The sequence below is a fragment of the Pocillopora damicornis genome, chromosome 6, assembly GCF_964200805.1.
Source record: "Pocillopora damicornis chromosome 6, jaPocDami1.2, whole genome shotgun sequence".
NCBI classification, from domain to species: domain Eukaryota; kingdom Metazoa; phylum Cnidaria; class Anthozoa; order Scleractinia; family Pocilloporidae; genus Pocillopora; species Pocillopora damicornis.
In genome coordinates, this window is record NC_142675.1 from 24,146,526 (window position 1) to 24,174,455 (window position 27,930).

Below are 27,930 nucleotides of genomic sequence, written 5' to 3' on the forward strand. Positions count from 1 at the left end.
GGGAGCGGTTCCGTCTCTGTGATAAAATTATTTCAACTGCGTCTCCGCCGAAAATTAAATACAAAGGCACTTTAGGAATGGATAGCGCCTCTGTTTCTTTAATTGACATGCAAACTACGAGCGATTTAGAATATTCAGTTTCAGAGCAGACTGTTTCCTTAGTCTGTCAGGTGATCTGATAAATCCAGTTAGTTTTAACGAAGTTCTTCAAAATTTATTAGATTTTCATGCCAACTTAAAGATGCAAAACTCGCGGCTAAATTTCCTTTGAGCTGCTTAAACCAATTAACCGGTTGGCAATTAGATTATGAAAAATTCCGAATTACATGTAAATTGTACTCATGTGATCGAGGTGTAATTAGCAAGAAAAGCCACAATAGGGCCAGAAAAACTCATTCATTTTCCCGCATTGTTTTCTTGTGCTGTTTTAAACAATTGCTTGGGAAATGTTTTTTAGCCTTTGAGAAACTGTATATTTTTTTCTCTCTCTTAGTAAAGGAACCGCCCGTCAAAACATTCTTAGAACTCGTACTACACAGAGAACCATCACAGATCTATGAAAACACAATTTAAATCTTTGTGCCATCATCAAAAACGGGTATATGTGAACCTGATTTACAAATGCACTTTATTTTTTATGTACTTTTGCGTTTTAACATGGAAATATAAAAAAAGATAAAGAAACCCTGAGCAAAAAGACAGAAAAACTCAAAAACAGGGAAAATTGGTTTCTTAGCCGGAAAAACAGAGTGGCGATGAAAAAGCTAGACTGCATGTGACACTGTACGTGTTGCACAGCTGACAGGGACCATCAGAGATTTACCATTCATGATACGTTTTTTTCAGTTTTCTTTTTGTTTCAGTGGTTGATTCGTTTTGTTTTGACTCAACTCTCAGATTTTGATTTCACAATGAAAATTTAATCACCCAACCTGGCATACATCTCTACTTATTGAGCACGATTTATCAAAAATCCCGTTTTAAGACTCTACAACACTGCATAAAAATGGCGATATCAATCTAGCCTTACCTCGACCTCGTGTTAGCAAAATAATCCCGCTTTGTAAAATTTTCTGCCCTTTTAAATTTTTCAGAGGATATACGGCGCCACTTCGTTTGGTTTTGAATTTTTCGTCCTTTTTGGGAGTGGCTTCTAATTACGGATGGTAAAGAATGTAGACAACAAGTGATGTATATTCTTGCCATGGGACATTTTCAATCCCACACCCTACACCGGTACCACCCACGTACTTAGAGACCACAAATAAGAGAAAGAATGAGAGGAGACTGAGACCTAGTTCCGGCGCTCTCCCTTCCCCAACATACTTTGCGTGCTTTACCGGAAGTGACGCCTGTACAGAAATCAACATGTCGGCGACCTGTACGTCAAGCTATCCTACAAGTTTCTTGTTTGTCAATTAGGAACGATTCAGAAATGGCAATGGAACAAACCTGTTCCTTTCTTCTATGTATTCTCTGCATATCAGAGTATTTTCTGCCTATTTGTGGAACACTTGTGTTACATGAGTCTTCAAATATTCTCGAGTATCGCAACGCCTCCATGGGACATACTGTAAATGGAGTTGTCTCCCAGCACAGGGAACAAGTCTGGCTCTACTCCTGGATTAACAAGACTGAGGTGAATTTAGTTAATGACGCTTCGATAAATTTCACGGTCAGATTTCCACAAAGCCTCATACAGTTATATTACAAAGCTGTAGTCCCTTTAGAAATCTAATGTTTCCGCTGTCGTTATCTTTTCCCAAAAATTGTGATAATAATGAACCATGGGACTGTTTGGACTCTTACCCCTCTTCAACCCCAATATCCAATAAGTAATTTTCCTGACGGACTTCCATACATTCCTTGTAAACTAAACTGGTGAGTTTGAGGTTTTACGAAGCTAACACCAGATTTGTGCGGAATTAGAAAAATCGTAAAATTATAAAATTGTAAAATTATAAAATTGTAAAATTATAAAATTATAAAATTGTAAAATTTATGGAACAAATGTAGGTTCTCTTTTGGTTTGTTTCAGATATTCATTATCAATAAACTCAGAGAAGGTTGAACCCCTGAAATGACTTGAAAATGATTGTGTAGTTACGTTTGGTCTAACTTCTTCTGAATTTAGCATTGCAGCATGCTTGCTATGTTTGCACTTATGTTTTTATACAATTGAGTTGTATTTTATGAAATGGAGATATTATGTTTTATATATAATTTGTAGTTCTATTCTTGTACCAAATAAAGTTACTGAAAACTTAATTGTTTTCCCAGCCTTATGCAGTTCGAGTGACAGTGGAAAGTCAATCAGCTAATGAGGATTATCCGTTGCTGTTTGTTGCACGGCTGCAGAGAGGAGTGGTTTCATGGCCAATACCAGTTGAGGGGTGAGAGAAAAACCCACAATTTACAAAGGTCCACTGGTGATTTTTTAGAACAGAAGCCAGAAAAAGTTGGTCTGGTTTGATAAAAATGTCCAAAAAAAAAAAAAGCAGCAAAAAAGTCAATTGACGTCAAACAAAGTATGTCCTGAAAAATTGTTTTTGTTGCTTTTTGAAATTCTTTTGAGCAGAAATTTCAACTGTAAGCCTCAATCGTAAGTCTGAAATGTAATTTTTCATACTCCTGTCCAGAGATATCAAACCAAGCATAGTGAGGTTATAATTAGTGGTCATATGTAATACAAAAGAGCTCTATACTATTGATTGCCTTTGTAACTAGGGGTATCTTTGGCAAGCAACTGCTCCCAGGACACTAAAAAGGTGACCATAACTGGAGCTAGCACACTGTTAGAAGAGTTGTTAGCAACGTAGCTGAAAGACGAATTATGTTATCATCCAATTAGGTCAAGTTTTAAACTTTAAAATTCCTGCATAGGAGGGAAACCTTATAACTGATGCATTGTACATTATATTTTGAGTTTATATTTGGAGAAATTTCTTTTACAGGTTTAATTACAATCTTGTCAGTCGAACACTTTGCCCCTTCAGTCATGGTATCACACAATTAAATAGATCAGAAGCAATTTCCATTGATGTATCAACATCATCAGAGAAGCCAGTCAATTACTCTCTCAAAGCAATGTTTGCTGACAAATTTCAGTTATCGTGAGTATCATGAGTTAGGTAATAAGTTGTATATGATAGTCACAAAAGATATGAAAGTTTCAAGATGCTCAATGAGAAACTAACTGTCTTGGAGATGCAGTAGTAAGTAAAGCCTTTATATGGGCCCAAGTAGCCCATGGGGCCGGTGCTTATCTCCAGTTTTTTAAGCATGAAGTGGCTAGGAGTATTGCTACCCCCCCTGGATGGGATGCTAGTCGCAGGGTTACCCCCAGCACATTTGCTGGTACCCATTTGTACACCTGGGTGAAGAGAAGCACTGTGAGAGTAAAGTGTCCTGCCTAAGAACACAACACAATGACCCCGGCCAGGGCTCAAACCCAGACCACCTAATCTGGAGTCGAGCGCACTAACCATGAGGCCACCGCACCTCCACCGGAGATGTAATAATGAACCAAAATTTTATACTTTTGCTTGCTTTAACAAAGCTGTGGAGTCTAACTGAGAACTTAAAAATCACCTGCAGTGATGGCTATTTCCTCACATAAGCCCTGCAGAGCAAGGAAAAGTGGTGATTTAAGTTAGTCATCATGTTTTGTTTTTTGTGTCTAATAACAATGAACACAATGATTGTAACACTTATTTAAAGAGGAAAAATTGTTAGATTTTGTCCACGTTAATATAGATAAGCTAATTGAGTCATTTAATTTTTAAAGTACTGGATTAAAAGTTAAGTTTGGAAAGGAGCTTTTCTTGGAGATATTTATGAGGTTATAGGGGTTTTAATCAAATCAGGAAGGATAAGCTAACAGTTGGTCAATCTTTTTAATTTTTCAGTATTGATTGAATAATGGAAAATTTATATTTCCTACTACACTGTACATGCTAATTTTTGGACAAGTCAAATATTTTTTTCTTTGCGTAACATGAAAATTCAAAATTTTTTTATAGGATGAATACACCATTAACAGTTACAGTGGACCCTGCGCAACCTGTGGTAAGATAATCTTTAGATAAATGTAGATTTATTTACTAACTATCCAGTATCAATAATAAATGGTTTGTCTAAAACACTTGGTTATAGATGTTTTTATAGAGGGGTAGCTCTTTTTTCACAAGCTTGCACATAGCATACTGTTAAAAGCTCTTGATTTTTAAGTAGTCAATTTATACTCAGTTACAAGATGTGGTGTGAGTGAAACATATGCATTAGGAAGTACAGGCAACAAGAGGTAACAAGAAATTGGAAAATTATTTTGCTACTATGCAGAATTCTCCAGCTAAATTTTGCAGAGAATAATCTTCCACCTTTACATCCACTCTTTTTTTTTCCTGTTTTCCCTGACTTGCATGGGCCAATAATTTTTTTCATTTAACTTTTGACAGTATTTCTTATGGAGGTATCCAGAAAAAGTGGATACAGTTGTTATTAAGGCTGAATCCAAGGATAATAAACTGTGTGCCATTCTATCAGTCCAGGGAACTACGGTTTGTCTTTATTTTTCCTTTTATGATTGGAATCTTAAGTTTACTGCAAGACTCTGAAAATTTTGATTTGGTTTTGATCCATCGACTGTGTACTGACCAGTGATTGTGAGGCTTAGGAAGCAAGAACAAACCTAAAAACTACAAACCAATTTTTTCTGCTGTTTTTCCTGTTCTCTCTAACCTGTGTGTACAGTTTCTGAGTTTTATTAGTGCTCTACAGACTACCCTGCAGAAAACACACAACTATTTAAACAGAAATGTGAAGAGTTTAAAAACTGATATTTTTTTGTTATACAATATTTATCAGTGTCCAGTGTATGATTTGGCAAGAAATGTGGAATTCACAGGCCACTTTCAGACTATGACAACCAAAGCAGCAATCACACTAGAGGTAAATCATTGTGGTTATTAAATATTTTGAAACATCACACCTTGCTCGTTCTTGGTATTTGTACACTTTTGAAGATTCCTGATGGCAAAATTTTCTGTGTGGATCTACAAGTGTAAGTGTAAGTGTAATGCTAAAGCTAAGGAAAAGTGACAAAGGTCGTAGCTCAAAACCAAGTCACTACAATTATCTCTTCCTTGAATTTAAAAAAGATGAACAAAAACAGCTTTTCTCGATTAATAACATGTACACTTTTTAGAAAAGGACTTCATGTAGTGGTTTATGGAGGGGCTATTCCAAGATTTAGAACTTTAGGGTTTATATATATTCTAATGAGATTGACTGGAAAATCCTCGCTGTTCTACTTGTGTCTTATTTTATTTTGTTTTTGTCATCAGGGTAATCAGACCCAGTTTTATGTTGTACTGATAGTCAAGTCATCTGATGAAGAATGTGTCTCTGGTGAAAGGTTTGCTGAACCACGCACTGGAGAACCAGTGTCAAAAGATCCTCATTCTGCAGGTAATGTAATGAATTTACACCTCAGATGATAAAATTTTATTACCTATTTAGACAGTTATTATATAAATGTAGTGTACATCAAAGAAGTTGTGATCTTCACGATCTTCGGAAGCATGCCGGCATGTCGGCAAACTCATCGGAATGAATAAGTAATGAGAAAGAACAATAGCCTGAATATATAATTACTTAACAACCTCAATTTTTGAGGTTCACATTTAATCCGCTATGGAGTTGTGATGAAAAGTGACGGTCACTAGATGAGCAGAGTTTTAAATTAACTATTCCTTGAAAGCCCTCTCATTGTTGCCTCCCTTATTAATTATCAATCAGAGAAAAATTAGCTTCCTCCAAAATTATTATTTATTTATAATAATTATTGAATTTGATAGACACTTAACCCTTTAACTCCCATGAGTGACCAAGACAGAATTTCTCCTTACAATATCAGTACAATATAAAGCAGGCAAGAGATGAGAATAAAGAAAAATATCAGTTGGGGATTATAAGTTGATCCAATAACAAATTCTCCAAACTAACATCAGAAAAACTGTATGGGAGATAGTAAGGAGAATTACTAATGAGATCTTGGGAGCTAAAGGGTTAAAGGTGAAAATCTCATGACATTTCAGGTCCATCGTCCCAAAGACAGAAGACTGTCACAATAACCGTGAAGAGTACTTTGTCTGGTAAGTTCTTTCTCTCAAGTATCTCTTTATTAAATTCATAATTCCAAAAACATTGTGGTAATCAGTTACCAATCTTCTCTTTCTCCACAGAAAAGGACTATGTGAAGGCCATAGTGGCTCCAGTATTGTTTTTTGGGTCATTCTATATCATTGCCTTTTCTTTTCTTCTGTTTACCTGGTGTAGGTGAGTACCTCTTTGTTAAGTAGTGAATAATTTCTTAGAATGTAGTCTTCAGACAAGAAAACAGCTGCACTGTTTTACTACTTGCACTAAGAACTGATTTGAAAATTTGCTATCTCAAAACATTGCTTAGAAATTTTTAAATCTGTGAACCTTATTGGGTTACTCATCACAAATAATTTTGGAAATAGGATTTTGAGCAAAATTTTCCCATTGAATGATATTTTGTGAAGGGTGATGGCCCCAGCCACAAATGCAACCAAACTGAAAGTTCTGAAGTTCTGACAAATTTTTATTGGATTGTATCATTAGACAAAAGAGAGGAAGGAAGAGTTTCCGCTCCATTTTGATGCCAAAAGAGAGCAACAACAAAGGTACGTAGGGCTTGTTTAACAAGGTAATTTTTCTCTTTAGTGTGAACAGCACATCATTTGCTGTGACACTTTCTTCTTCCAGGAGCAATTTAAGATTTCTAGATCACTGTTCCAAAACATCATATCAAATACTGTACCTTTGTTATACAAAGCCAAGCAGTAGGCAGGGTATTTGTCACATGTAATAATTTTGCTTTGATGTCACTGAGCCACTGTAAGTTTTTTTTGGCTCAGAACATTTTTCAGGTCATAGATTAAGACACCCATTGAGCACCTGAATTTTTTTCTCCAAGTATACCTGTATCACTAACAGGAGCACATCAATTCATCCTTGAATTTCTTTTCTGAGATCTTTCTTAGTTGAAAAAATTAAATGTTTTAGGCGACAGTTCCATTGCCCCCGTCCTCTCTCTCTCTCCCTCTCTCCCTTCTCCCTCTCCCTCCCTGGTCATTTTCTGTCCACTGGCTGACAGTTGGCCTATGGCAGTTACATAAGCACTCATGAGTCAAGGATACACCCCAGTAATCCAGGCATCTGCTGACTTACCGGTATTGTTGGATTATGGAAACTATATAATCATTTTTAAGTCCAGGTTAGTCCAGAGCAATGAAGGCCTTCTTAATTTCAATTCAAAATCATTTTGTTTGCCTCAGATGCTCCAATAAGTGCACCACTAAGAACATCCTCATCAAGAAGATCAAGAAGATCAAGAGACCATTATGGATCAACACCACAAGGCATCTTTCCCATCAATGAACCGCTGGACTCTGATAGTCTGGAACACTCTGAAAATGACCACTTAGTCACTGATAGAGTGATGGATCCATCATCGAAGGATTTTGAGAAACATTATGACATGCTGCATGACATTGAAGTGGAGAAAGATGTATACCGGTTGAGGGTATGTAGATTTGGCGATGGTTAAATTTGGTTATAATGTAGTAAATGGGATTTGCACCAAGGCAGCGTCAGAAATAGAATGTATTCATCTTAAGTTAGTAGTTGCAACACAGGTGACATTCCTATTGATTTGAAAACTAGCTAGTTTAAATTGATAATGTAAACTAATCTTATGGAACAACTAACAGAGTAGATATTTTTAAGTTAGTTACATGTAAGTCCATGATCCACTAGAAATAAATGAAAGTAAGATTCCATGGATGGTACTTCCAAGAGGTGTACAGTAGCTATTTGTCCAGTGTTATTGGGTCAAATCAAAATCTGAGTGCTGGTTTTTGTGGAAGGAGTAAAACCTGAGAATGATCAGAAAAAGACTTTGGAAAAAGGATAAGAAACGACAGCAACCTCAACCCATGTGTGATAGAAAGTGTGGCCAGGATCCCACTGCTGTAAGACATAGAAGTTAAGGGGGAAGGGTGGGGCTTTATCATGGCTGTGTTAGCTCAGCTTCCCTTCCGTCAATGGTAAAGTATTGTCATTATATTAGTAAGATTAGTTTCATTTGTTTCATTTTTCCACCAGACAAGTCTTATGCTCACTGACCTGGCTAAGAAAGAAAAGAAGTATCTGAAGAAGAAATACAGACACTATCACTGGTTTGTAAATTAAGCCTGTTATTGATTTTTTTGTTTCAGTATTACCTATTTATTGACTGTACTCTCTTTGTTATCTTCAGGAATCTGCTATTGATAGCCGTGTTTTATGCTCTCCCTGTTGTGCAGCTTGTCATAACATATCAGAAGGTATTTCTGGTTACTCACTTCTTGTTTTCAAGAGCATTTACTCTTGCTATCTTACCTGCTTGGAAAGCCAGCCATGTAATAATGAAAGTATTGCACAGAGAAATTGCTGATAAACTGAGTGCAGTCCAAATCCACTAGCAAACTGGCACTGGTAAACTGGCAATCAAAATGTCACGATCCACATCCACAGTAACCACACTGAAGGACAAACTTTTATACTTCTCTTTTGAAACTGGGTTTAGTTTTATGAGGGTTACTTCAGATAAACTATTTTGTTAATTGGAAGGTTTGTTCTTATTTTGAATACAGGTTCTTAACTTTAGTGGAGATGAAGACATATGCTACTACAACTTCTTTTGTGCTCATCCTTTGGGGGTGTTGAGGTATGTCATTGAGCAATTCATTCTGTGATGAGCAACCCTTTCATTCCATGTTGCAACAGTATGAGAAAGATTTTTAACCCTTAAGCCAAACAATCCGTTTTTCATTTTATATTATCCAGGTAAATTCCCTTCTTCAACTCGTATCAAGATACAATATATTAAGTTGTTGAGTTAGCTGTGCACTGTGCCAGTAGAAAATTGGCAATGAGCTTGGAAACTGATGCTCGGTATTTATATTCATATCGAAGGTGGTTCTTTCTATTGCAGTGCGTTTAACAATGTGTTCAGTAACATTGGATATATCATGTTGGGTTTTCTCTTCCTTCTTCTTGTATTGCGACGGTATGTACACTGAAAAAATTTTGCTAAAAAATTGGCTGTCAGATGATTACATTCTTTCCGGAAAGTAGAAGGACTTTGTTCTGAACTGTATCTTTGTATAATCATGTACGTTCACAGTTGTTTCTAGGTTATTACGTCATTTTTATTTACGATGTACACATTCGGAACTGAAGGCTTGTTTTTCCTTAATACATGGTGTTTGCAACTTTCTTGTCACGTTTATGACATCTCATATATATTTTTTTTCAGTGACAGGCAACACAAACTAGATGTTGCAGAAAACAGCGAATTGGAGAAGGTATTTTTGAGCGCGTCAATTTTAATTATATCGTTTAAACTGCACTACTCTACATGGTGTGACTATTCTTAAATTAAACATTTTGATTTTTTAACGTGCAAGAGAAGTGAATAGCGTATTATTCTTAAATAAGTCAGGTAAATTTTGATGGCTAAAAAAATCAGCAAAAATTAATAGACAGGACGTGGAAAGTTTACAAGAGCAAGTAATTCTCGTTGAGTAATTGAAACCAGGTACTTCTTAAATGTATGGTAAACTTTCTGTACACTTACGTTCTTTTTTCAGAATTACGGCATTCCTCAGCATTACGCCATATTTTATGCCATGGGTGAGTGTATCGGTTTTTTGGCCCTTTTCAGTCTGTTTTCAGTCAAGTGTAGAGCGTAATCCATACGTAATCCAGGATTGCTTTCGTCTGTGATTGGTCGAGAAAAGTCGCGCCTCTCTTTCATGCAACCAATCAGATCAAAACTAACGACAATCACCGCTTGGTGGTCACTTGGTTTTTCCCGCGCTCCACGTAATTAGCTTGTTTTTACTTTGAGTCCATATTAGTTCCTGATAGCATCTATTTTGGTTTTACGATACTCAATCCGGCGAAATACCGTGTATATCACAATTTTCAGTCATCGCCTTGGTAGTTCCACAGCTTTGTGGCCCAGAATTACAGGGAATACCTTCGTTTCACTTTCTCTTGACTTTTACAACTTCTTTGGTTTTATCACAGGTCTTGCCTTGATAATGGAAGGAGTTTTATCAGGCTGTTATCATGTGTGTCCTAACAATTCTAATTTCCAGTTTGGTAAGTTTTCCTCGCCCAAGATGAGAGTCTTACAGTTTTCAATTTAGTTTACAAACTGGACGCAGACGCCTGTGAGAACGCTTATTTTTAAGGTTACTGTATATCAACTAACTTTATACATTTGAAGCTGTCTTGGAAGTGAAAACGCATGCTAGGCAAAATTCAGAAGTCGCCGAAAAGTGTAACACCTTACTCGACCGCACGCTGTTCAAAATGTAAGAACAGTACTGCAGAATCCCTCTCTATCTTGTTGTAATACAGATAAGGAATAAACCGTCATATCGCATTCAAACGAGGTGATAAATATTTTCTTTTTGTGTTTTCCTGTAGACACGTCTTTTATGTACATCATCACTTGTCTGGGTGTAGTAAAACTTTATCAGACGCGCCATCCAGACATTGCCGCCAACGCGCACATTGTTTACACAGGATTTGCTGCTATCATCTTCATCGCTATGATTGGAGTGGTAAGAATAAAGTTTACGATATTCAGCTCTTCTTTCTCGCACTCTTGCAAACAGAGGAACCGCTTGAAGGTCTAAGATGTGATTTTTATTAAGAGAGATGTTGAATATGTGTTGCTAGCGGTGGTAAGTTATACCAACAGACGTAAAAAAGAACTCTGATAAGCTGAGCAACTTCTAGGGTTCACAAGGGACAAATTTTCTGTGTTCTGTCGCAATAACCAAGTGAGATTTTGGAGTGGGATCGGGGAAAATTGTAGCCATTGTGTCCGTCTTTTTTTTTTTTTTTTTTTTGGGGGGGGGGGATATGAGATATACTAAGGCGCAGATCTTTGGGGGGGGGTATGAGATATACTGAAGCGCAGATCTTGATTGTGTCCCTCTCATTCAAGGTTTATAGTTCTTTTGCTTTCTGGACAACATTCGCCATTATCCACATCTTTGGTTGCCTGTATCTCAGTTCACAAATCTATTACATGGGAAGAGTAAAGTTTGGTGAGTTCTGGATAGTAAATGTTGAAGTTTATTTGGTTATTTTAGGCATTGTTTTGGTTAGAATTTGTCTAATTTATGACTCTATGGAGAACATATTACTTTAAGATACTGCAGGATTGAACTTGAAAATGCTTTTGTCAATTTTTTTTCACCTTCAGATGCTGGAATGTTTGCAAGAGTGTTCGTGTTGCTGCGGTATGATTGCTGTTCGTGTCCGGTTTACAAGGTAAAATTATAAAAATGTCTTTGTCTCAGTTCTAATTTTGTCTAAAGGAAGAGACTTTGACACATACACAAACCTTTTGATGTAGGTAACATTTTTCGCGCGAGCCTAACGAAGTTGTGCTTTTAGACGTTTAAAATAGGTTGTGTACATCAGAGAAAAAAGGTTGCTGAGGTTAAAGAGAAGAAATGAAAGGTTTTCGTGGCAGGAAAATCCCTATTTTTTTCAAGGCTTTTGTAGCTGTGGGCTTTGGCAAGCGGTGATTGCCTCTTTCAGTGGTCAAGTCTTGACTGAAATTAACAAAGCTATTGTTGTATTTTGTCTCCTGTTTGCGCAGGATCGCATGCTTCTCTTGGTGATTGCTAACGCAGTGAATTGGGTCTTGTAAGTACTCTATCGTTAGGCATTTTAATACATTAGAACGATGTTAAGTTGGTTTTTATGTAACCAAATCCAACGAAATTACAACAGCCAATCAGAGGAAGGGAAATATCACGGGGGAACCAATGAGAGCTCCACCCAAAAAATAAGCTAACTGTCTGAGGCGCGGGAAAACGCGAGTAACGAAGGGACGATTGGTTTTCGTTGTGTATCTGATTGGTCGAGAGGATGGTGCGCGTTTTTGGACCAATCAGGAAAACCAAAGCGTTCTATAAAAACAGTTGGAGAAGACCAAGAAAACAAGTTCTTTAAGTGAGTTCTTTATTCCACTTGCAGTGCCATCTATGGTGTTGTTGCTACACCCCATGACTTTGCTACCTACCTGCTGGCTATCTTGATCGTCAATGGACTTCTCTATTTGGCATTTTATGTCATAATGAAGGTATCCATACATGAGTTGATTGAGTTAAGTTGTTATCGACCGAAGACAATGCAAGGCTAGGGGTCTATGGTATGTCCTACTACGCATGTCACTACGAGCATTCCCTTTTACTCGGCGAAGACTGTCGCGCGAGCAACAAAAACTCATCGGGAAAAGATTTTAGCGCGCCAAGCGGAACTCTGGGAGTGAGGCGCGCTAACCTCATTTTATTTTTCATGCCGAATAGGAGGGACTGCTTGTACTCTATCCCGTCCGACCTTCTGTTCCTCGATGACTTGATTTGCCTAGATTCTTTCAGCACTTACAACTTGAGACATGATCTTCCTTGCTAAAAGTATCAATTTTTTTTTAAGGTTTTGGAGAAGGGCGTCTTCCCATTGGTTATTTAAGAAATGTCTTTGTGTATTTATTCTTTCAGTTGAGAAACAAAGAAAGGCTTCTATTGTTCCCTTCGGTTACGCTTTGTCTGACGCTTATCTGTTGGATATTAGCGCTCGTTTTTTTCCTGAGTAATCTCACGTCTTGGCAGGTAAATGAAACATGGATTCAACCTTTAAACCTTCCAAAAGTCTGTCAAACTCTGCCACTTATAGATCTGTTATTCCGGTTTTCGCAGCATGAATGAAACGTTTCAACAATGTTCTCAGTCCTTTTGAGAGTAACGAATACAACCTTGCTAATCCATCGGTCTACAATCGGTCAATAGCCGGCCCATCGAATTGCAGTCGATTGTCGACTGAATGGTCGGTCACCACGTTCGGGGATGTGTCGGTGTATGTCTGCGCTCGTTTTTGAAACTTTATAACATAACCTTTTTACCTGGTCAATAATGCCGTAATTTTTTTTGCTCCCGTAGCATTTTGTTGTTAGGTTCCCCTTTCCCCCGCTCCTTCTACAAGACAGTCCCGTTCCCTCATTCAGCAAGTTACGCGACTTCCATGATTAGAAGCAAAAGGTCGCGGTTCGTACTCGTTCCCTCTGTGTACCATATTCCGCTTTTCTGAATCCTTTGCAGAAATCTCCAGCTCGGTCGAGGGAGGGTAACAAAGAGTGCGTCCTCCTGGAATTTTACGATGCTCATGACGTATGGCACTTCCTGTCCGCCTGCGCTTTATTCCTTTCATTTCTGGTAAGCACTCATTTGCATTTCTTTTCGTGACGATTTAATTTTCAATGAAGTGTCGAAAGTTATCCTGAATTGTATTGGCTTTGCTTCTCTTTTCTCTCTGATTGGTGTAGAAAACTTGATCCCCTCTATCAACCAATCAGGTACAAAACAAAACCAATCGTGGCTTGGTCACCCGCGTTTTCCCGCGCTTGGGAATGTTCCGAGTTCTCCTTCGCTTTCAAAACAATTTCCTTTCTTTCCTTCGCAATTGCTTTGTTGTTTTACCGCATGCGAGTTGCAACGACCAATCATTCTAAAAGTTAGTTTGTGCATTATGCTTACGAGTTTGTCTTTACAGGGTTTGTTGACGCTGGATGATGACTTGCTCGAAACGCCAAGACATCACATCCCTGTATTTTGACAAGCTATCTGCATCGCTGGATGTGTTTTGGCAGTTTGAAGTTAGTTAACTGACATAGTTAACCTAGGTAAACCCGTCAGCTGAAGTTGTTATAAATGGGTGCCCTGGGCAACTAAAAATTAGCAATTAAGGAAAAAATAACCATAACAGATGAACCATCAGAAACATGTGAAAACTCTTGATGGATAAAAACTAAGAATTGTAAATCATTGTTTATTAGCAGAAAGGTGACAAGGGAATAGAAAAATATCAGTAGGGAGATATTTTATGATTTCAAATCAAATTCCCAGAGTTAAAAATTACATGAAGTGTTTGGTAGATAGTATAGAAAGAATTAGTTGGACTCTCCTGCCGGTCGCCGTCCACTTCACAATAAGGCGCCCGTCCCAAACTCCCTTGATGAGGAGCCTGGGAAGGAGGAAATTACGGAGCACTTAGAGCTCTGATGTCCTTTTTAGCTGCAACGCCCGCCGCTTATGAACATCGAGTACCGAAAAAAGAAAACTGCCATCCACGCAAGACAAAGGAAAAGCTTTAGATTATATCTTAGACAGATTGATTAGTATAGGTAACCCTCATGGCAGCAAAAATGGCTGCGTCTGTCTGTACAACCCGAGTTTTGAACCTCCCTGGGATAAAGCAATTTCTTGGAATTGTAGATAGGTTCGGAAAAACAGGGAGAAGTTTCAGTGACTGAGTGGGAAGGGAAGCCAGTATAAATTTGAATCATCGGGATATTGTGACATCGAAAGTTTGCGAAGGAATATTCAGTGCTCGAAATCACTCTTTTGTCGCACATGAAGAAATTAAATGTGAAATATTTTACCTTGAGAACACAATTGAAAATCAGGAGGTACTAATGATATTTTCATAAATTGATATTAGATGAAAGAGGCACTGAGACGTTTTGTGACACTTTCTTTTGATAAAAGGATTTCTGTATAGATGAAGTCTTGAAGTTTTCGTAAAGACATTTCAGGGATTCATCTTTTAGATATTTAACAACCTAGATTGCAACATCTTTCTCGTGAGGAGAAAGGTAAGAACCTTGATAGACCTGAAGACTTTGAAATAAACCCATTTTATTAAAAACGTATTTCTAATTATTATCATGAAGTTGGCCAAATTTCTCGCCAGTAGAGGCTTATCTTAACTTCAGTTGTTCTGAATAAATTATATCGTGTAAAGTTTGTCTTTTTAGTACATCTACTTGTACTTATATATTTATTTTAATTTAATTTTATGACAGCCATTGAAATCTACTCTGACTACGAGACTGAAAATACATCAGCCTTTAAAACGTTACCAACTCTCATCCCAATACTGAAAGATTCATCATGACTAAAAATTAATCTGCGACCATGAAGGCTAATAGAACTTTTTCATAAACGCGAGCCTTTCATAAACTGGCGCAGTAAGAGCGCAATAAATTCGAAAAGGGCAAAAATACATAAATCAAATCAACAAATTTGATCAAGAAGGTAATGGAAAAGCGCAGGTTGGTTGTGAGGCCAGACTTGAATAAATGGGCAGAAAAAAGGCGATGGCCATTGTTACACCACAACGGCCCTTGAGGCCCATTTTTGTAGAGTAGGGGGGTTGGGGGGAACTCAACGTATACTCGGTAAAGATCCTTACATATTCCCCTCGTTCAGGGCCTTTTCCTTGGGTTAAAAAAACTATTAGTTAGTGTTCCCATGTACCCTCCCCAGCCTTGCTCAGACATGGGTAAAAACTTGGCACATTTTTTGGAAGGGGACAGATTGTTGCATTTGCACTTCAAGGAAAAACGATACACGGTCAGGCTTCCAAAGTGGACTTTGTACAAGTCATAGTCTGATTGACTGACAAATATTTGCTCCTTGTCAGTTTGATGTTGCGTTTTCTTGAGGCACTCATTCACGGCTGAATCTCCTGCATCATATATTCCAAGTTTTTCATTCTTGTCTTCATCAACGTCATTATCAAATTTCCCTGTTGATTTGACAAATAAACAAAAAAATTCACCTTATGTTGTCTGCTATTAGTCATTCGTAGAGTTAAGCGAAAAGCTTCGCATTCTTCTATTGTATTAATTTTAAAAAGAGGAAACCAAATTGTTGTTTACCGTTTTACGCGTAAACAATCCTTGGCTTCTTCATTGCGATCACCAAAACGAATTCCCACGAGTTTGAATTGTTACAATTTGCTTCGAGACAAAATTGCGATGTAGGGACAAAGATTTGCGCAAAAGTTGTTCTTATCACACGTAGCGGATCTACGTCTTGGCTCACAAAGATATTTCGTAAGTTGAAGTCTGGTCTGTACTCTCGTAACTGTTGCAAATGACGATGAATTTCTCGAATCGGAAACAAACAAAAAAACAACAATACAAAACGAATAAGCAAACAAAACAAACCAAATATAAACAAATGGCACTCTTCAATATTTTGCTGGGAGAAACAACAGCTTTTTCTGTTTTTGGCGCGGTAAAAACATGCAAAGAAAGCCACATCAAAAAACTTAATTTTTCTTTCCGTGACCCTTCCACAAGCTCTTTTGACTCAGGTGTGGATAGAAGGTAAAGCGACCTGGGACTGATGTTACAATAGAGTACGGCCATAACAAAATACCTTAATGTTAAAAAAGTGATTGCAATTTACCTGCTCTGCTGAGATTTCTATAATTCTCAATACAAGCCTTGTCCTCTGGTAAAATAATCCGTACTTTAGCTGGATACTGCCAGTAGGTAGTGAAAACCACATCGATGGAGTCCATTGGTTCTTTATTGTTTTCTTCTCCAAGCGAAGTGGCCATCGAACCTGTTGAAATGAGTCTCTGATACCCGCCGTGATCTGGTGCTCCAATGTGTCGTTTTCTTCGAGAGGTGAATGTGGAGTTTTTGCTGTTTGGTTTGCTGCCAGTTTCCTCTTTTAGACTTTCATGCTCTATGTCTTGGAAATCCTCTGAAAATGCGATAAACATTGAAATAGCTCTTACTTTTCGTGTTAATTTTTGACACGTTTATTCACATTACAGCAACTACCATGTGCGCACTCTGAAAAAATGGCAGAGGGCTTTGCTAGCTGCTGTAAAAGGATTGTCACTGACAAAGACGGGCAGGTCATTTGGTCATTCTCAGGCTGTTCAGAGGAGAAGAGTGCTTTGCTTAGTCGCCTCCAAGTTATCCAATAAGAATGCGCGAATCACTACAACGTGTAGCATAACGGATCTACATCAATATCTGAGCAAATTCGCACCTTCCTCTCCCCTGACAACAGTAAACTGACAACAAGTTTGGGTTAATGTTGGGTCAGGGGAGGGGTAGGTACGCAGTTGCTTGGATACTAATAATAATCGCCTTAGCCCTTTAACCCGTGAAAGTGACTAACATCTGATTTCTCCTTACAATATCACCCCTGAATCAGACATTAACGTCATGAGAATGGAGGAAATGATCACCAACTAAAGAAGCTCTTGATCGTTACGCAAATTCTCCTTGTCAGAACCCTTGGAAATGTCAAGGGAGTTGTATGGAGAATATTCATACCGATGTTAAGGAGTCAAGGGTTAAGCATCCAACTCTCATAAAAAGTAGATTTTTAACTTCCTCACCTGAATAATAAATATCTTTGCCAGGAAAGCCTATATTGTAATTAGTCACCCGCAGCTTACTAAAGCTCTTTGCATTATATCGCAGCTTGCAAGTGTCAGCTCTGCTTTGCTCATGGACGTTCGTTCCTTCCACAAACTCAAAGTTTCCTCCCTCGCCCTCGTGGCCGAGACAGTCTGAAACCCAGTATATAAACAGGTCGTTACCAAGCCCCTGCATGCTGGCTGTCAGGGGAGACGTGTTGCACATTGATGATGACTTCAAGAAAGGTGTGACTAACGGCTTGCCTGTTTTGCCATCGATCACTGTCACCTGTTGGTCAAAAAATTATTTCAAAAATTAGACTGTCTCACGGAGAGGATAGGGGGCTTTTTGAAAGGAGGGGGTGCCATACAACAGCATCTCATTAGAAAATTTCTCATTCAAGGTGGGGGAGGGTGACATGGTACCTTGAAGAATGAAAACTGTTCAGATGGCTGAGATTTCTTCTAAAAATAATCTTGGCTACTTTTCAATCAAGCAGCTGAGAAATTAACAAGGAAATAAACCCTATATTTTCAAATGTTCTTACTGGGACATTTTGAGCAAGTCAAAATACAATACAACTTAACACTCACTGGCATGCAGAAGTTATCAAAAGCAGTTCTTCACGCAGTTCTCTGAAGCTCAGTGGTACAGCATTGTTAGAAAGAATACAAAGGTTTTGGGTTTTGTAGAAAAACAAATTTGAGACAAGACCCCAAGAGTGCATTTGAGCGAGTACCTCTCCCTTTGGGTAATGATGCGTTGTCTTAAAAATAAAGGTCCAAAAGCTGTTCACACTGTTCAACTCGACCATGCATAATTATTTTAAACCCACTCACATTTGAGTAAAAATAAACCGGAAATCCTGATCCATAGTTGTACCTCACCAAAAAGTCGGCTGTGTTATCCTTATTGAAGAAACCTGCTGCTGGTGACCTTTCATAATATCAAAGAGAGAATATGTATTTAAATTTGTAGCATTTTTTTAATGGACTTTTGTACAATGAAAACCTGACTCAAGTAATCACAATGGCCAAGCAGGACACAGAGAAACATCCAAAAGAGCCAATGAGAAGCCAAGGTATCAGTATCAGCCTCAAGTACAAGGAATTAAAAGATTTGGACAGGTGATTTCTGTCAGTTTTGTTCCTGATCAATTTTAAAAGGTGAACTGAGATTTCTAGACATATCACATTATTTAGTGTAATATGGCAAAAAGATGCAATGACTGACAACTTCTAGCACTAAGCTGAAGATTAATGTATGAACTTACGTGTATGATTCACTTGATGGGAATACAAAATGCCACAATCTCTTGTGGTTTTCTCCATCAAAAGCAATGACAGTTGTGTTGTACATTGCCATGGTGATGTCAACAGTTCCATCATTGTTCAAATCCACAAGAACAGGAGGATTCATCACCCCTAATTATGAAAGGAAAATTTTGAATTCAAAAAAGAGAAATATTTCTCTTTTGAGGAAAGAAATTAAGCCATGGCCTTGGGTGATTTGTGGACATTTAGACAATCAGAATTGCTGAAGGTGACAAACAGTTGACCACGCATACAAAAAGTTGACCACACATACAGCTGTTGTTTTATTTCCTGTTTAACCATTTAAAAATTTAGTCAGCTGGTGGTAACTCAGTTGGTCACCAACGTACATCAAGCATAAGACAAGAGTGGCAATGTGTTCATTACATAAAACCACCTGGTTAAAGATTTCATGCAAATATTTGAAACCTGAGATTGGCCTTGCAAGAGGCGAATTCCCTGAGAATAAAGTGCAAAATATTCCAAATGGAATAATACCCAGTAAATGCCATTTGATGTTCCAAATATAATTTTCAGTTTTACCAAGTGAATGGTGCATAACTTTACCACTGTCTGAAGTCACAATTGGTTTCTATGATGAGGCGCTGTGCACACTTCTCTTGGCAAACAGCCAACAGAAAGAGCAGATCAATGCAGGAGTGGGACAGGAGGGTGGGGGAAGGGGAAGGGGAAGGGGAAGGGGCAGGGGGAGAAAACAAGAGATTCAAAGTGGCAGGCTGATAAAAAGCCTCCTGATAAGCAAGCTCCAACTTTGAACACAACTGTTTGCTTCCCCCATTTAAAAATTATACATTATATTTCCAACATTGAATGGGTAGGGGTTGCAGGATGATTTCCAACATAAAAATCCAAGGTTGTAGGTCTGTAGAATCTACACTTAGATTTTTTTCATACCTTTATAATCATCTTTATAGATAAGCTTAGAATTTTCAATCAAGCCATGGAAGAGATCTATCAGTGGCACAACATAGAGCCCTCCTGGGTGTGTCTCTCCACCTGTACCAAACAGCACAAGCTCGGTAGAATCTTTTTTTGTGTATATAACAGGAGAAAAGTAAGTTTCTCTTTCATCTGGAGTTCTCACCCATCTTAACACCTCTCCAGTTTTGCCAGAGAATATTAAAAGACGTCCAACCAGACGCTCAGGACTGTTGGGCTCGCTGGGAAACAATAAAAGCACATAATTCACTATGTCTTATCTTCAGTTGCTAATGATTTCATTTTTAAAAATATTAAATTAGAGAACACTGTCCCCAAGAAAAAAAAAAAGCTACAAATAAATGAATTAATTAACAGTACCTTACAAATATCGACAACCAAGAAATTCCTATTTTGGGGGGGAATTCGGGGAGGGGGAGAATTCCAAATTCCAAAATATCGTTTTGAAATTTTGGCAGGAGAACCATTTTCTTTAGCCTGGTTTCCACATGATTGAGAAGATTATGACCATCCTAATGGCAAATTACTCGTTTCTCAGGATTATAAATGGGAATTAGCAATGGTTTGTTAATGAATATATGTATATTGAGAAAACTCAAGAGCAATATCATCAACTTACGCCAAAGGATCCCCCCCATGTGTGACAAGAACTTCCATCACCCCATCTCCATTCAAATCTCTGATGAACTGAGCTGTGTACAAGTTCATGTTGGTATCTCTAGATTCCTGTGGTCCAAAATTCCAAATAAGCTCTCCTCTTTTACCACTGATGGCTTGAAAAACTCCTGCCCTTCCAGATATCAAACAATCTCGGACACCATCCATGTCTAAATCACCATTACAGTTTACTGAATAGATTTCATGCATGGTATAATGTCTCCATAACTGTTTGCCAGTTTTTCCATCAAGAGCCATAAGGCCACCATAACAGGGATAGGTGCCATTAAAATACAGATCACATGATATCTTTGGTGCATTGTAGCCATCTACACCAGTTGAAAAGCCAACCATGAGGTCATCAACTCCATCTTCATTCACATCATTGAGTCGCACTGCAGTTTCTGTCATAAGTTTTGGCATTGTTGCATGCCACACCTTGGTGGCTTCAAGCTCATCACATGGAGCAAAATTATTCTCATCATTCAAGAAGCCATCTTGTTTATCTGTAAGAACCTTCTTCACAAAATGGGCATCAGAATCCTTGGATTTTGATTCAATTGCTTGTAGAATGAGCAACACAAGTCCAGTAATGCAAATAGAAAAAAATGCCAGCCAAAGAAAGAAAACAAAACAAGCTCTGGTTGTGCACCAAGGTTTTGAATGTGCTCTCCTGATTTTTGTAGTCCTGTTTGGAGGCATTAACTGTTTTTGTACATTTCTTGTTGGGCTAAGTAATGCCGTCCCATAGCCATCATCAATTTCATCATCGAGGTCATCAGAATCATCATCCTCTTCACTTCCAAGATGTGAAAACTTGTTTGCTTCTGGTTTGTAAATATTACTCAATGTCATATTGCCATAAGCTCTTTAGTCTACAATCAAACCTGAAAGTAATTTCAAGAACTCATAGTTAGTTGTAGTTATTAATAACAGAATTGTATTGTACATGTATTGCACAGTTTCTAGACACAATCCAATAATGCTTCGAGGTATTCATAAATTTTAAAAATAATATATAGATTTAGGCAAGCCTAAAAGTGGAGCTTGCATTTTTTTTTCTTGCACGTCTCTTCAGCAAAACTAAAGCCCCTGCTATGAATAAAGTGCGTGGTAATATTAATGGATTTCCATTTGCAACTTCTCCATGTCCTTGTAGAGGACTGATTATAAGATAGTGCCCATGGTACAGTTGGCCCTGCATGCTAAAAGTAGCACCTTGTATGGTTGGTCATACAGTCGTACATCCAAATTTTTTCAGCTTGATGGGTTACTACTATTTTGTGTAATTATAAGGCCACACTCTGCGAGCTCCGCTATAATAATAATAATAACATCATTTAGAACTTACAATCAATTAATTCTAAGGAAAGAAAATGTAACCCAACCTTTAGGGAAGGAAGTTTTGAGATTTTATTTAAAAGTAGCCAGCAACTTACTATTCCCTATTTCATCAAGGAGAGAGTTTCATCCGCCTTACGTCTTAAAGATTACTATTGAACTGCTAAATTTGACAATGTCTCAAAGCCATAATCAGTGACAAAAAAAACTTTGCATTAAATTAATTTTTCAAAGCAAAAACCTTCCTTCCTCTCCATCAACTATTCTACACCAACATAGCAAGTTTTGGTAACAAAAATACAAGTTTTTTTTGGTAAGGGGGAAGAGTAGGAAGATGAAATATAAAGTGTAAAATTTGTCAAATGGAGCACAATTTACTCACTGTCAACAGTTAGGAGAAAAGGGGTACAGTCCCCGTCCCAACCCTTTTGTCTCTGATAGACCAAGCCTATTCTTTTTTAAATCAGATATTGCTAAAATTTTCCATTATAAAGTATGATTTGCAAGATAGTGTTAGATTAAGAGTTACAGTGGAGAGGAAGCAATTTAAGGAAGACTGGCTTTAGAGTTATTGAAGTAAATGACCCTTTCTATGCCACACTCTGTCAGCAGTAATTAACTTTTACACCCAAAGATTGACTAATTTATTGTATAGCTTGTGTTCTTGATCTATAGCAGTCTCTTTGCAAGCAACTGTAAGCTTCACTAAACAAAATAGTGCTTGCACCCTTAATTCCATAATTGGGAAAAATTTATGCACCCTTCAGATTTGACCGCTATTAGACCTTAGATCGATTTTAAACAATAAAGATGAATTTAGATGCTTGAAGGCTGCTGCTTCCCCTTTTACTCAAAACACACTATTGATGAGATTAGGTCACCGTCACAGTTTATCACAACTAAAAAGGCCTTACAATTGCTCTTTTACAGCTAAGATCAAGGAAGTGAAAGGGGAGACTAAATGAGATACTTTGACAAGATTTCCATATAACTTCATACTTCCTCGACACATACGGCTCTCGATAAAAGAACAATGGAGAAAAAAAAAACATTAGATCACCTTTGGGACCAGGGCTTTGTTCTCGATTAGTATGGGGCTAGAAGGAAACCTTTCCCTACATTTCCTCATACAGATCATATTTCTTCTTAAATTAATCTCTTCTTCCTTTCCATTTCTTCCTTGCTTCATTTTCGTTCCTCCATGAGTAATGATAGTTTAATTAAATAGAAATCTGAATAGGCTGTAAATGACACGTCGCTTTAACTCATATAGGCAGATCATATTTCTTCTTAAATTAATCTCTTCTTCCTTTCCATTTCTTCCTTGCTTCATTTTCGTTCCTCCATGAGTAATGATAGTTTAATTAAATAGAAATCTGAATAGGCTGTAAATGACACGTCGCTTTAACTCATATAGGCAGAAAATAAACAAAACATGAACTCCAATCGACTCTAGTATTACATTTTTACAATACAGTATACACTTCACTAAGATACAATCAAAACCACTCAAATCGGGCTGAAATTCTTAAAATTGGAAATATTGTACGTAAGCAGAGCATCAAAAATTTCGCCATCGCAATATCTCCATTAAATTATCTAATTCTCCCCTAACGAGCTTCTTGAATGTGATTTTTTAGTACTGTTAGCGATGAATTCAAAAGAGCGTATCTCCTCTGTTAACTGTGTTAGACTCTTCACGAACAACCTTAACCAGAAATCAAAATATCAAGCTGACCAATGTATTATTAACGACAATGGCATTACTCATTCATATTAGCAAAAAATATTTTCAATACCTGTAAGAGAGAGAATTCACGCTGAATATACACGACTAGTCGTCACCTCTCGTAGAAGTCGGTTTGACAGCAACGATTTCATCTGCCAACGGTTCGACTCGCAGTTCGTATTAAATTAATGTGTAACTTTTGAAAACACGTAGACAGACATGACAGTGATCGAGTTTCAAACACATACAAAAAACGAACTTGCTGGAGTAGACTGGGCCAAAAATATTGACGAATACCGCTTTTCTCCCACCCCACCCCTATATATGATTTTTTTTTCTTTTAATTGTGAGAGTGCGACTGAAAAGATTCAGCCAGGTGTGGTGCCAATTTAACGAAAAAAAATTTACCTACATAAGAGAATAGGAAAAGACAATTTGAAAGTGTCGACTGATAATTTTGATAGCGAAATTAGCAAAGGTACTACCCTTTTCTTACAACTACCTTCCCCCGCCCCCCCTTTACTCCGCTCCCGTGGGATCATGACTCTAAGACAACATGGCAGCCAAATGCTCATACTTGGCATCATTGCCTGCTATTCCTTTGGTGAATGTTCTGTCGTTCTTGGATAGGAAAGACTTGTTTAGTTGCTCTCAGGTTTGTTCGCGATTCAATCAAGTTGTCTCCGATCTTCCTGTGTGGAAATCATGGTGTAATGAAGTGTGGTTGGTCGGAGAATGCCCGCCGGGAAGAACATGGAAGCAGTTGTTTGTGGAATGGAAAGCGAAATGGGGTCGCTATGAATCTTGTTATGCAACCATAAGAAAAGCTTGGAACATCATTGAAGACTTTACAAAGCTTCACTGTCCTAATATTTATGCATCTTTGAACGATGGATTGTCAGAAGAAGAAATTCGCGAAACCGAAGCTAACAAACTCAATGGTGAGTGTTCATAATTTAGTTATTAAATTTACAGCAGCTTTTACAGAGTTTGAACTCATATTTTTAAAGTCAATAATCAGAATGGTTCTCATCTTGTTCATTTTCTTGTCTCTCTTTTTTTTTCCCTCTTTTTTGTACACGGTCATCCAACAATGATTTTTAATTCAGATGACAACATATGAGATTTTATATCGTTGATCGTTAGCAAAGCTGGACAACGACAACTATAAGAAGAAACTCAGTATTGTATGTCCATTGGAGAGAACTTCATGCTGTCAGTAAGAGGTAGTAACCAACAAAAAAATCGGTGGCTAGTGTGCCATTTTAGGCAAAGTTTCATGGAAAGATTGTGGAATGCCTGGCACAATTTAAATGAGTGAGTTCCCTGTCTTGCACGTCATTCCATGAATCCGTATTGTGTCCATGGTAACCTTTTCTCCTACAAGTTCAAATTTCCTCTCTACTTTGAAACTTATTAACAGATAAAAAAGGCCAACTTGAAAACCTATTTGTCCTCCAGGTTGTAGTCTTCCAAATGAACTGAGATGTTCAATTCGTATCCACAACGGACAGCAGCTCGTCTGTCCAGGGCTGATTGGATCCATGGCAATTTCCAATCACTACCAAAGTGAATCTCTTCTGGAGCTTGGCATAGCTGCTGGAGCACTCCAGAGCCGTGATGGGCTGAGGAACTGTATTCCTGTTTCCTTATGTGTGAATACTGGAAATGGACAATTTATGGCATTGACAAATGAAGAGGGGCGTAATCCAGGAGATTTGTTTTGGCCAAGCCCAGATCGCAGTGCTGACAATTTTGACATTTCTCCGATGAGAATGCACCATTTTCTGAGTGGAAGCAATTTTGAAAGCTGGCTGTGTAACTATGCAGATCAGTTGTCTCGGAACTGCTTCCCAGTAATTAACAAAGAAATTTACAAGTTCTTATTTTCTGCCTCTGCGACAACCCAAGGAATCACAGTTACCACTACTACTGCATTTCTTCCAGAGCTAAGTAGTGTCAAACCTCCCCTGTTTTTCTTCACATATCGCATATCAATTTCCATGGATCCCAAGTGTTCTGAGGTAGGTTGCAAGTTGTAAAAGGCACTTTAAATTTAAGAATTTTTCCTTAAAATCACAGACATCATTCTCTATTGTTGCTTGCTACATGCGGAAAAAATATCATGCAAATTTGTCACTGACTCATGCCTTCCATGTCACAAGGTTTTAAAAATGTTTATCATGTTATGTACAACTACCACAAAGCAGTTACCATCATGACTTTGATTTGACGATATTTAAACCACTCAACTTCTAAAAGTGATTAACATGTAACTTCTTATTATGTTATCCTTACATTCTTTAGCAAAGAGGTGATAAGAATTCTCAAACTTATCAATTAGAAGTTTTTAAACTAATTTACAAGGAAATTTCTTGCAGCTAGAGGGGAGAATTAACAATTAGGTCTTGGGAGTTAAAGGTTAAAAAACAGTTGTTTTGCAAACATATTACAGGTGATGATTATTAGTAGCTTCACACCACAGAAACTAGACATTTATTTACAGTGGGCATCAAAGAAACTTCTTTCCTTACACTAACAGATCTTTGGCCTTTTCACATTTCAGTTTATAAATAAATGTCAGCTCACAACACGTCACTGGTACATTACTGATGCAAATGGAATCAAAGAAGAAGTCCATGGAGATGGTGTGGTCGGAGAGTTTCCAGTAATGACCCCAGGGGCACTCCATGAGTACATTAGTTGTACAACATTTTCTACTCCCACAGGGGTCATGGAGGGACATTATGTCTTTCAATGTCTAAACAAAAGCGAAAGGATTAATGTCAAAATACCTCCATTATATTTTAAGAGCCTACCTTTTGTGGCTGCCGAGCAGAGATTGTTAAACATGCCACAAGGTAAGTGTGAAGAAGTGAGTAAAATTTCAGGAGGAGCAGAGGAAAAGAAAGTTGTTCATAAAAAAGGAAAATGATTGAATCAAAATTTCAATGTTCTTGGCTACATTTTCTTCTTGTATTTTTCCCCTTTGTCTTAGCAGCTTATGTCTGCTGTGTAGGCCATTTTTATTGAAATTTTTTCTTTCATTAAAAGTTGGCATTGTAATAAACCTTTTTAATTTTAACCCTAAGCAGAAGTAGATAATCAAACAAATAAGCTGGCTAGATATTGGTTATCATTTGAGTATTGCATGTGAACCAGTGGCCGTTTCTAAATTCCAAAAACCAGAATGATGAAAGCAGTTTTTGTATCCAACATTTTGTGTTTTATGTTGTTGCCCTGGCGATCTGACATAACCAATTAAGCTGTCTTTTTGTATTTTATAACAATCATTAAAAATGGTTGATTTAATGTGGTAAGTCAATAAGTGACTGTAATAAACAGTCATGTAAAACACAAATGGAATCACAAAAAGATTGTTAACCAGTTATTTAAACAAGGTCTAACACAAATTGCAGTTCCATGCAAACAATGGACCTTAAGTATTCTCTAGAAGAGGGTTGATTTAACCCTTTAACTCCCATAAGTGACCAAAAAAGAATTTCTCCTTACAATATCAAAATAATATCAAGCAGACAAGATATGAGAATAAAGAGAAATATCAGTTAGGGGATTATAAGATGATCTAATACTAAATCCTCCAAACTAACATCAGAAGAACTGTATGGGAGACAGTAAGGAGAATTACTAATGAGATCTTGGGAGTTAAAGGGTTAATAAAATAATGTCCTTCCACTGTTGACTTTCAGTCCTCTTGACACTGTTCATAAAAGTGAATATTCAGATAAAAGGTTGGGCTAAATTAAAGATAGTTTAGAGCATGGTTTTGTTAAACAACGACTAAGGTTTGCTTAAGTAACCAGCCCTCTAAGTGATAATTATTTATGTTAATCAAGCAAGATACAACCGTCTTCCTGATGGTTTTGATTAACCCTTTAACTCCCAGAAGTGATGAACATAAAACTTCTCCCTAAAATATCCATACATTCTTCAGCAAAGAGATAATGAGAATATTCAACCTTATCGGGTAGAAGCTGCTACCTTGATCTAGAACTAAGTTCTCATAACTAATTTACAAGGAAATGTGTAGCAGCTACAGGGGAGAATTAACAATCAGACCTTGGGAGTTAAAGGGTTGACAAGCAGATGATTTGACCCCTTTTGCCTATGTAATATATCTCACAGGAGTGATGCAGTCATGTTATGGATAGAAACATTCACTCATTTGTTATAAATGTACAGATTATAATTAAATTTGCAAAAATGTTTTTTTTCTTTATATCATAATTATTACAAAATGCATAGGGAGTGAAACGTGGAACTTTTCAATTAAAGATGTTTTGTTCAGAAATTATGTCAAATTATTTTGCTATTAATACTTACCTTGTGTGAAAGAAGTGCAAGGTTCGCTGTGCCGTTTTCCAGTTGGGTTTCATGACAGACTTGTTTCTTATTGTGGTTTCTCTCTTCTTTGGTTCGACTTCTTCCTACCGGACAGATCATATGCTCGGAGTGTGCCCTTCATTTAGGATGATGGGTTTAAAAAAAGCGAGGTGAAAAAAGAAAAGAAAGAGGCAAAT

At 37.5% G+C, this 27,930-nt stretch overlaps 3 protein-coding genes across 3 annotated transcripts; 2 read left to right on the top strand and 1 right to left on the bottom strand.

Annotated features, from left to right (window-relative positions):
* The first annotated feature begins 1,307 nt into the window (after positions 1-1,307).
* Positions 1,308-14,960, top strand: LOC113676231 (SID1 transmembrane family member 1). Its single transcript, XM_027192856.2, has 26 exons — positions 1,308-1,639; positions 2,281-2,393; positions 2,955-3,113; positions 4,023-4,068; positions 4,458-4,559; positions 4,867-4,950; positions 5,346-5,469; positions 6,099-6,155; positions 6,246-6,339; positions 6,649-6,710; positions 7,365-7,612; positions 8,194-8,267; positions 8,348-8,414; positions 8,724-8,797; positions 9,065-9,139; positions 9,389-9,437; positions 9,723-9,765; positions 10,165-10,239; positions 10,570-10,706; positions 11,096-11,198; positions 11,357-11,424; positions 11,759-11,805; positions 12,139-12,244; positions 12,663-12,773; positions 13,260-13,373; positions 13,711-14,960. The coding sequence occupies exons 1-26, from the start codon at positions 1,436-1,438 to the stop codon at positions 13,771-13,773; spliced, it is 2,499 nt and encodes an 832-aa protein (XP_027048657.2). The 5' UTR covers positions 1,308-1,435; the 3' UTR covers positions 13,774-14,960.
* LOC113676211 (uncharacterized) lies at positions 14,836-23,674 on the bottom strand. The gene is made up of 8 exons (XM_089209650.1): positions 23,460-23,674; positions 20,282-21,206; positions 19,618-19,883; positions 18,663-18,813; positions 18,229-18,325; positions 17,368-17,677; positions 16,416-16,718; positions 14,836-15,747 (listed from the first exon to the last, which is right to left on the bottom strand). The coding sequence occupies exons 2-8, from the start codon at positions 21,172-21,174 to the stop codon at positions 15,425-15,427; spliced, it is 2,343 nt and encodes a 780-aa protein (XP_089065776.1). The 5' UTR covers positions 21,175-21,206; positions 23,460-23,674; the 3' UTR covers positions 14,836-15,424.
* Positions 23,675-23,902: 228 nt separating this feature from the next.
* On the top strand, positions 23,903-27,701 carry LOC113676340 (F-box only protein 3). Its single transcript, XM_027192991.2, has 3 exons — positions 23,903-24,330; positions 24,851-25,413; positions 25,956-27,701. Exons 1-3 carry the CDS (start codon positions 23,946-23,948, stop codon positions 26,322-26,324), a joined length of 1,317 nt encoding a protein of 438 aa, XP_027048792.2. The 5' UTR covers positions 23,903-23,945; the 3' UTR covers positions 26,325-27,701.
* Positions 27,702-27,930: the final 229 nt, after the last annotated feature.

Excerpts from the sequence above, each read along its gene's own strand:
- LOC113676231 (XM_027192856.2), top strand. The coding sequence starts at position 1,436 with ATGGCAATGGAACAAACCTGTTCCTTTCTTCTATGTATTCTCTGCATA. Across the intron at positions 8,798-9,064 it reads CATCCTTTGGGGGTGTTGAG|TGCGTTTAACAATGTGTTCA; the intron begins GTATGTCATTGA and ends TTTCTATTGCAG. Across the intron at positions 11,806-12,138 it reads AACGCAGTGAATTGGGTCTT|TGCCATCTATGGTGTTGTTG; the intron begins GTAAGTACTCTA and ends TTCCACTTGCAG.
- LOC113676211 (XM_089209650.1), bottom strand. The coding sequence starts at position 21,174 with ATGACATTGAGTAATATTTACAAACCAGAAGCAAACAAGTTTTCACAT. Across the intron at positions 18,814-19,617 it reads CTATAAAGATGATTATAAAG|GGGTGATGAATCCTCCTGTT; the intron begins GTATGAAAAAAA and ends TTTCATAATTAG. Across the intron at positions 16,719-17,367 it reads CAAAGATATTTATTATTCAG|AGGATTTCCAAGACATAGAG; the intron begins GTGAGGAAGTTA and ends TCGCATTTTCAG.
- LOC113676340 (XM_027192991.2), top strand. The coding sequence starts at position 23,946 with ATGGCAGCCAAATGCTCATACTTGGCATCATTGCCTGCTATTCCTTTG. Across the intron at positions 24,331-24,850 it reads CGAAGCTAACAAACTCAATG|GTTGTAGTCTTCCAAATGAA; the intron begins GTGAGTGTTCAT and ends TTTGTCCTCCAG. Across the intron at positions 25,414-25,955 it reads TGGATCCCAAGTGTTCTGAG|TTTATAAATAAATGTCAGCT; the intron begins GTAGGTTGCAAG and ends TTCACATTTCAG.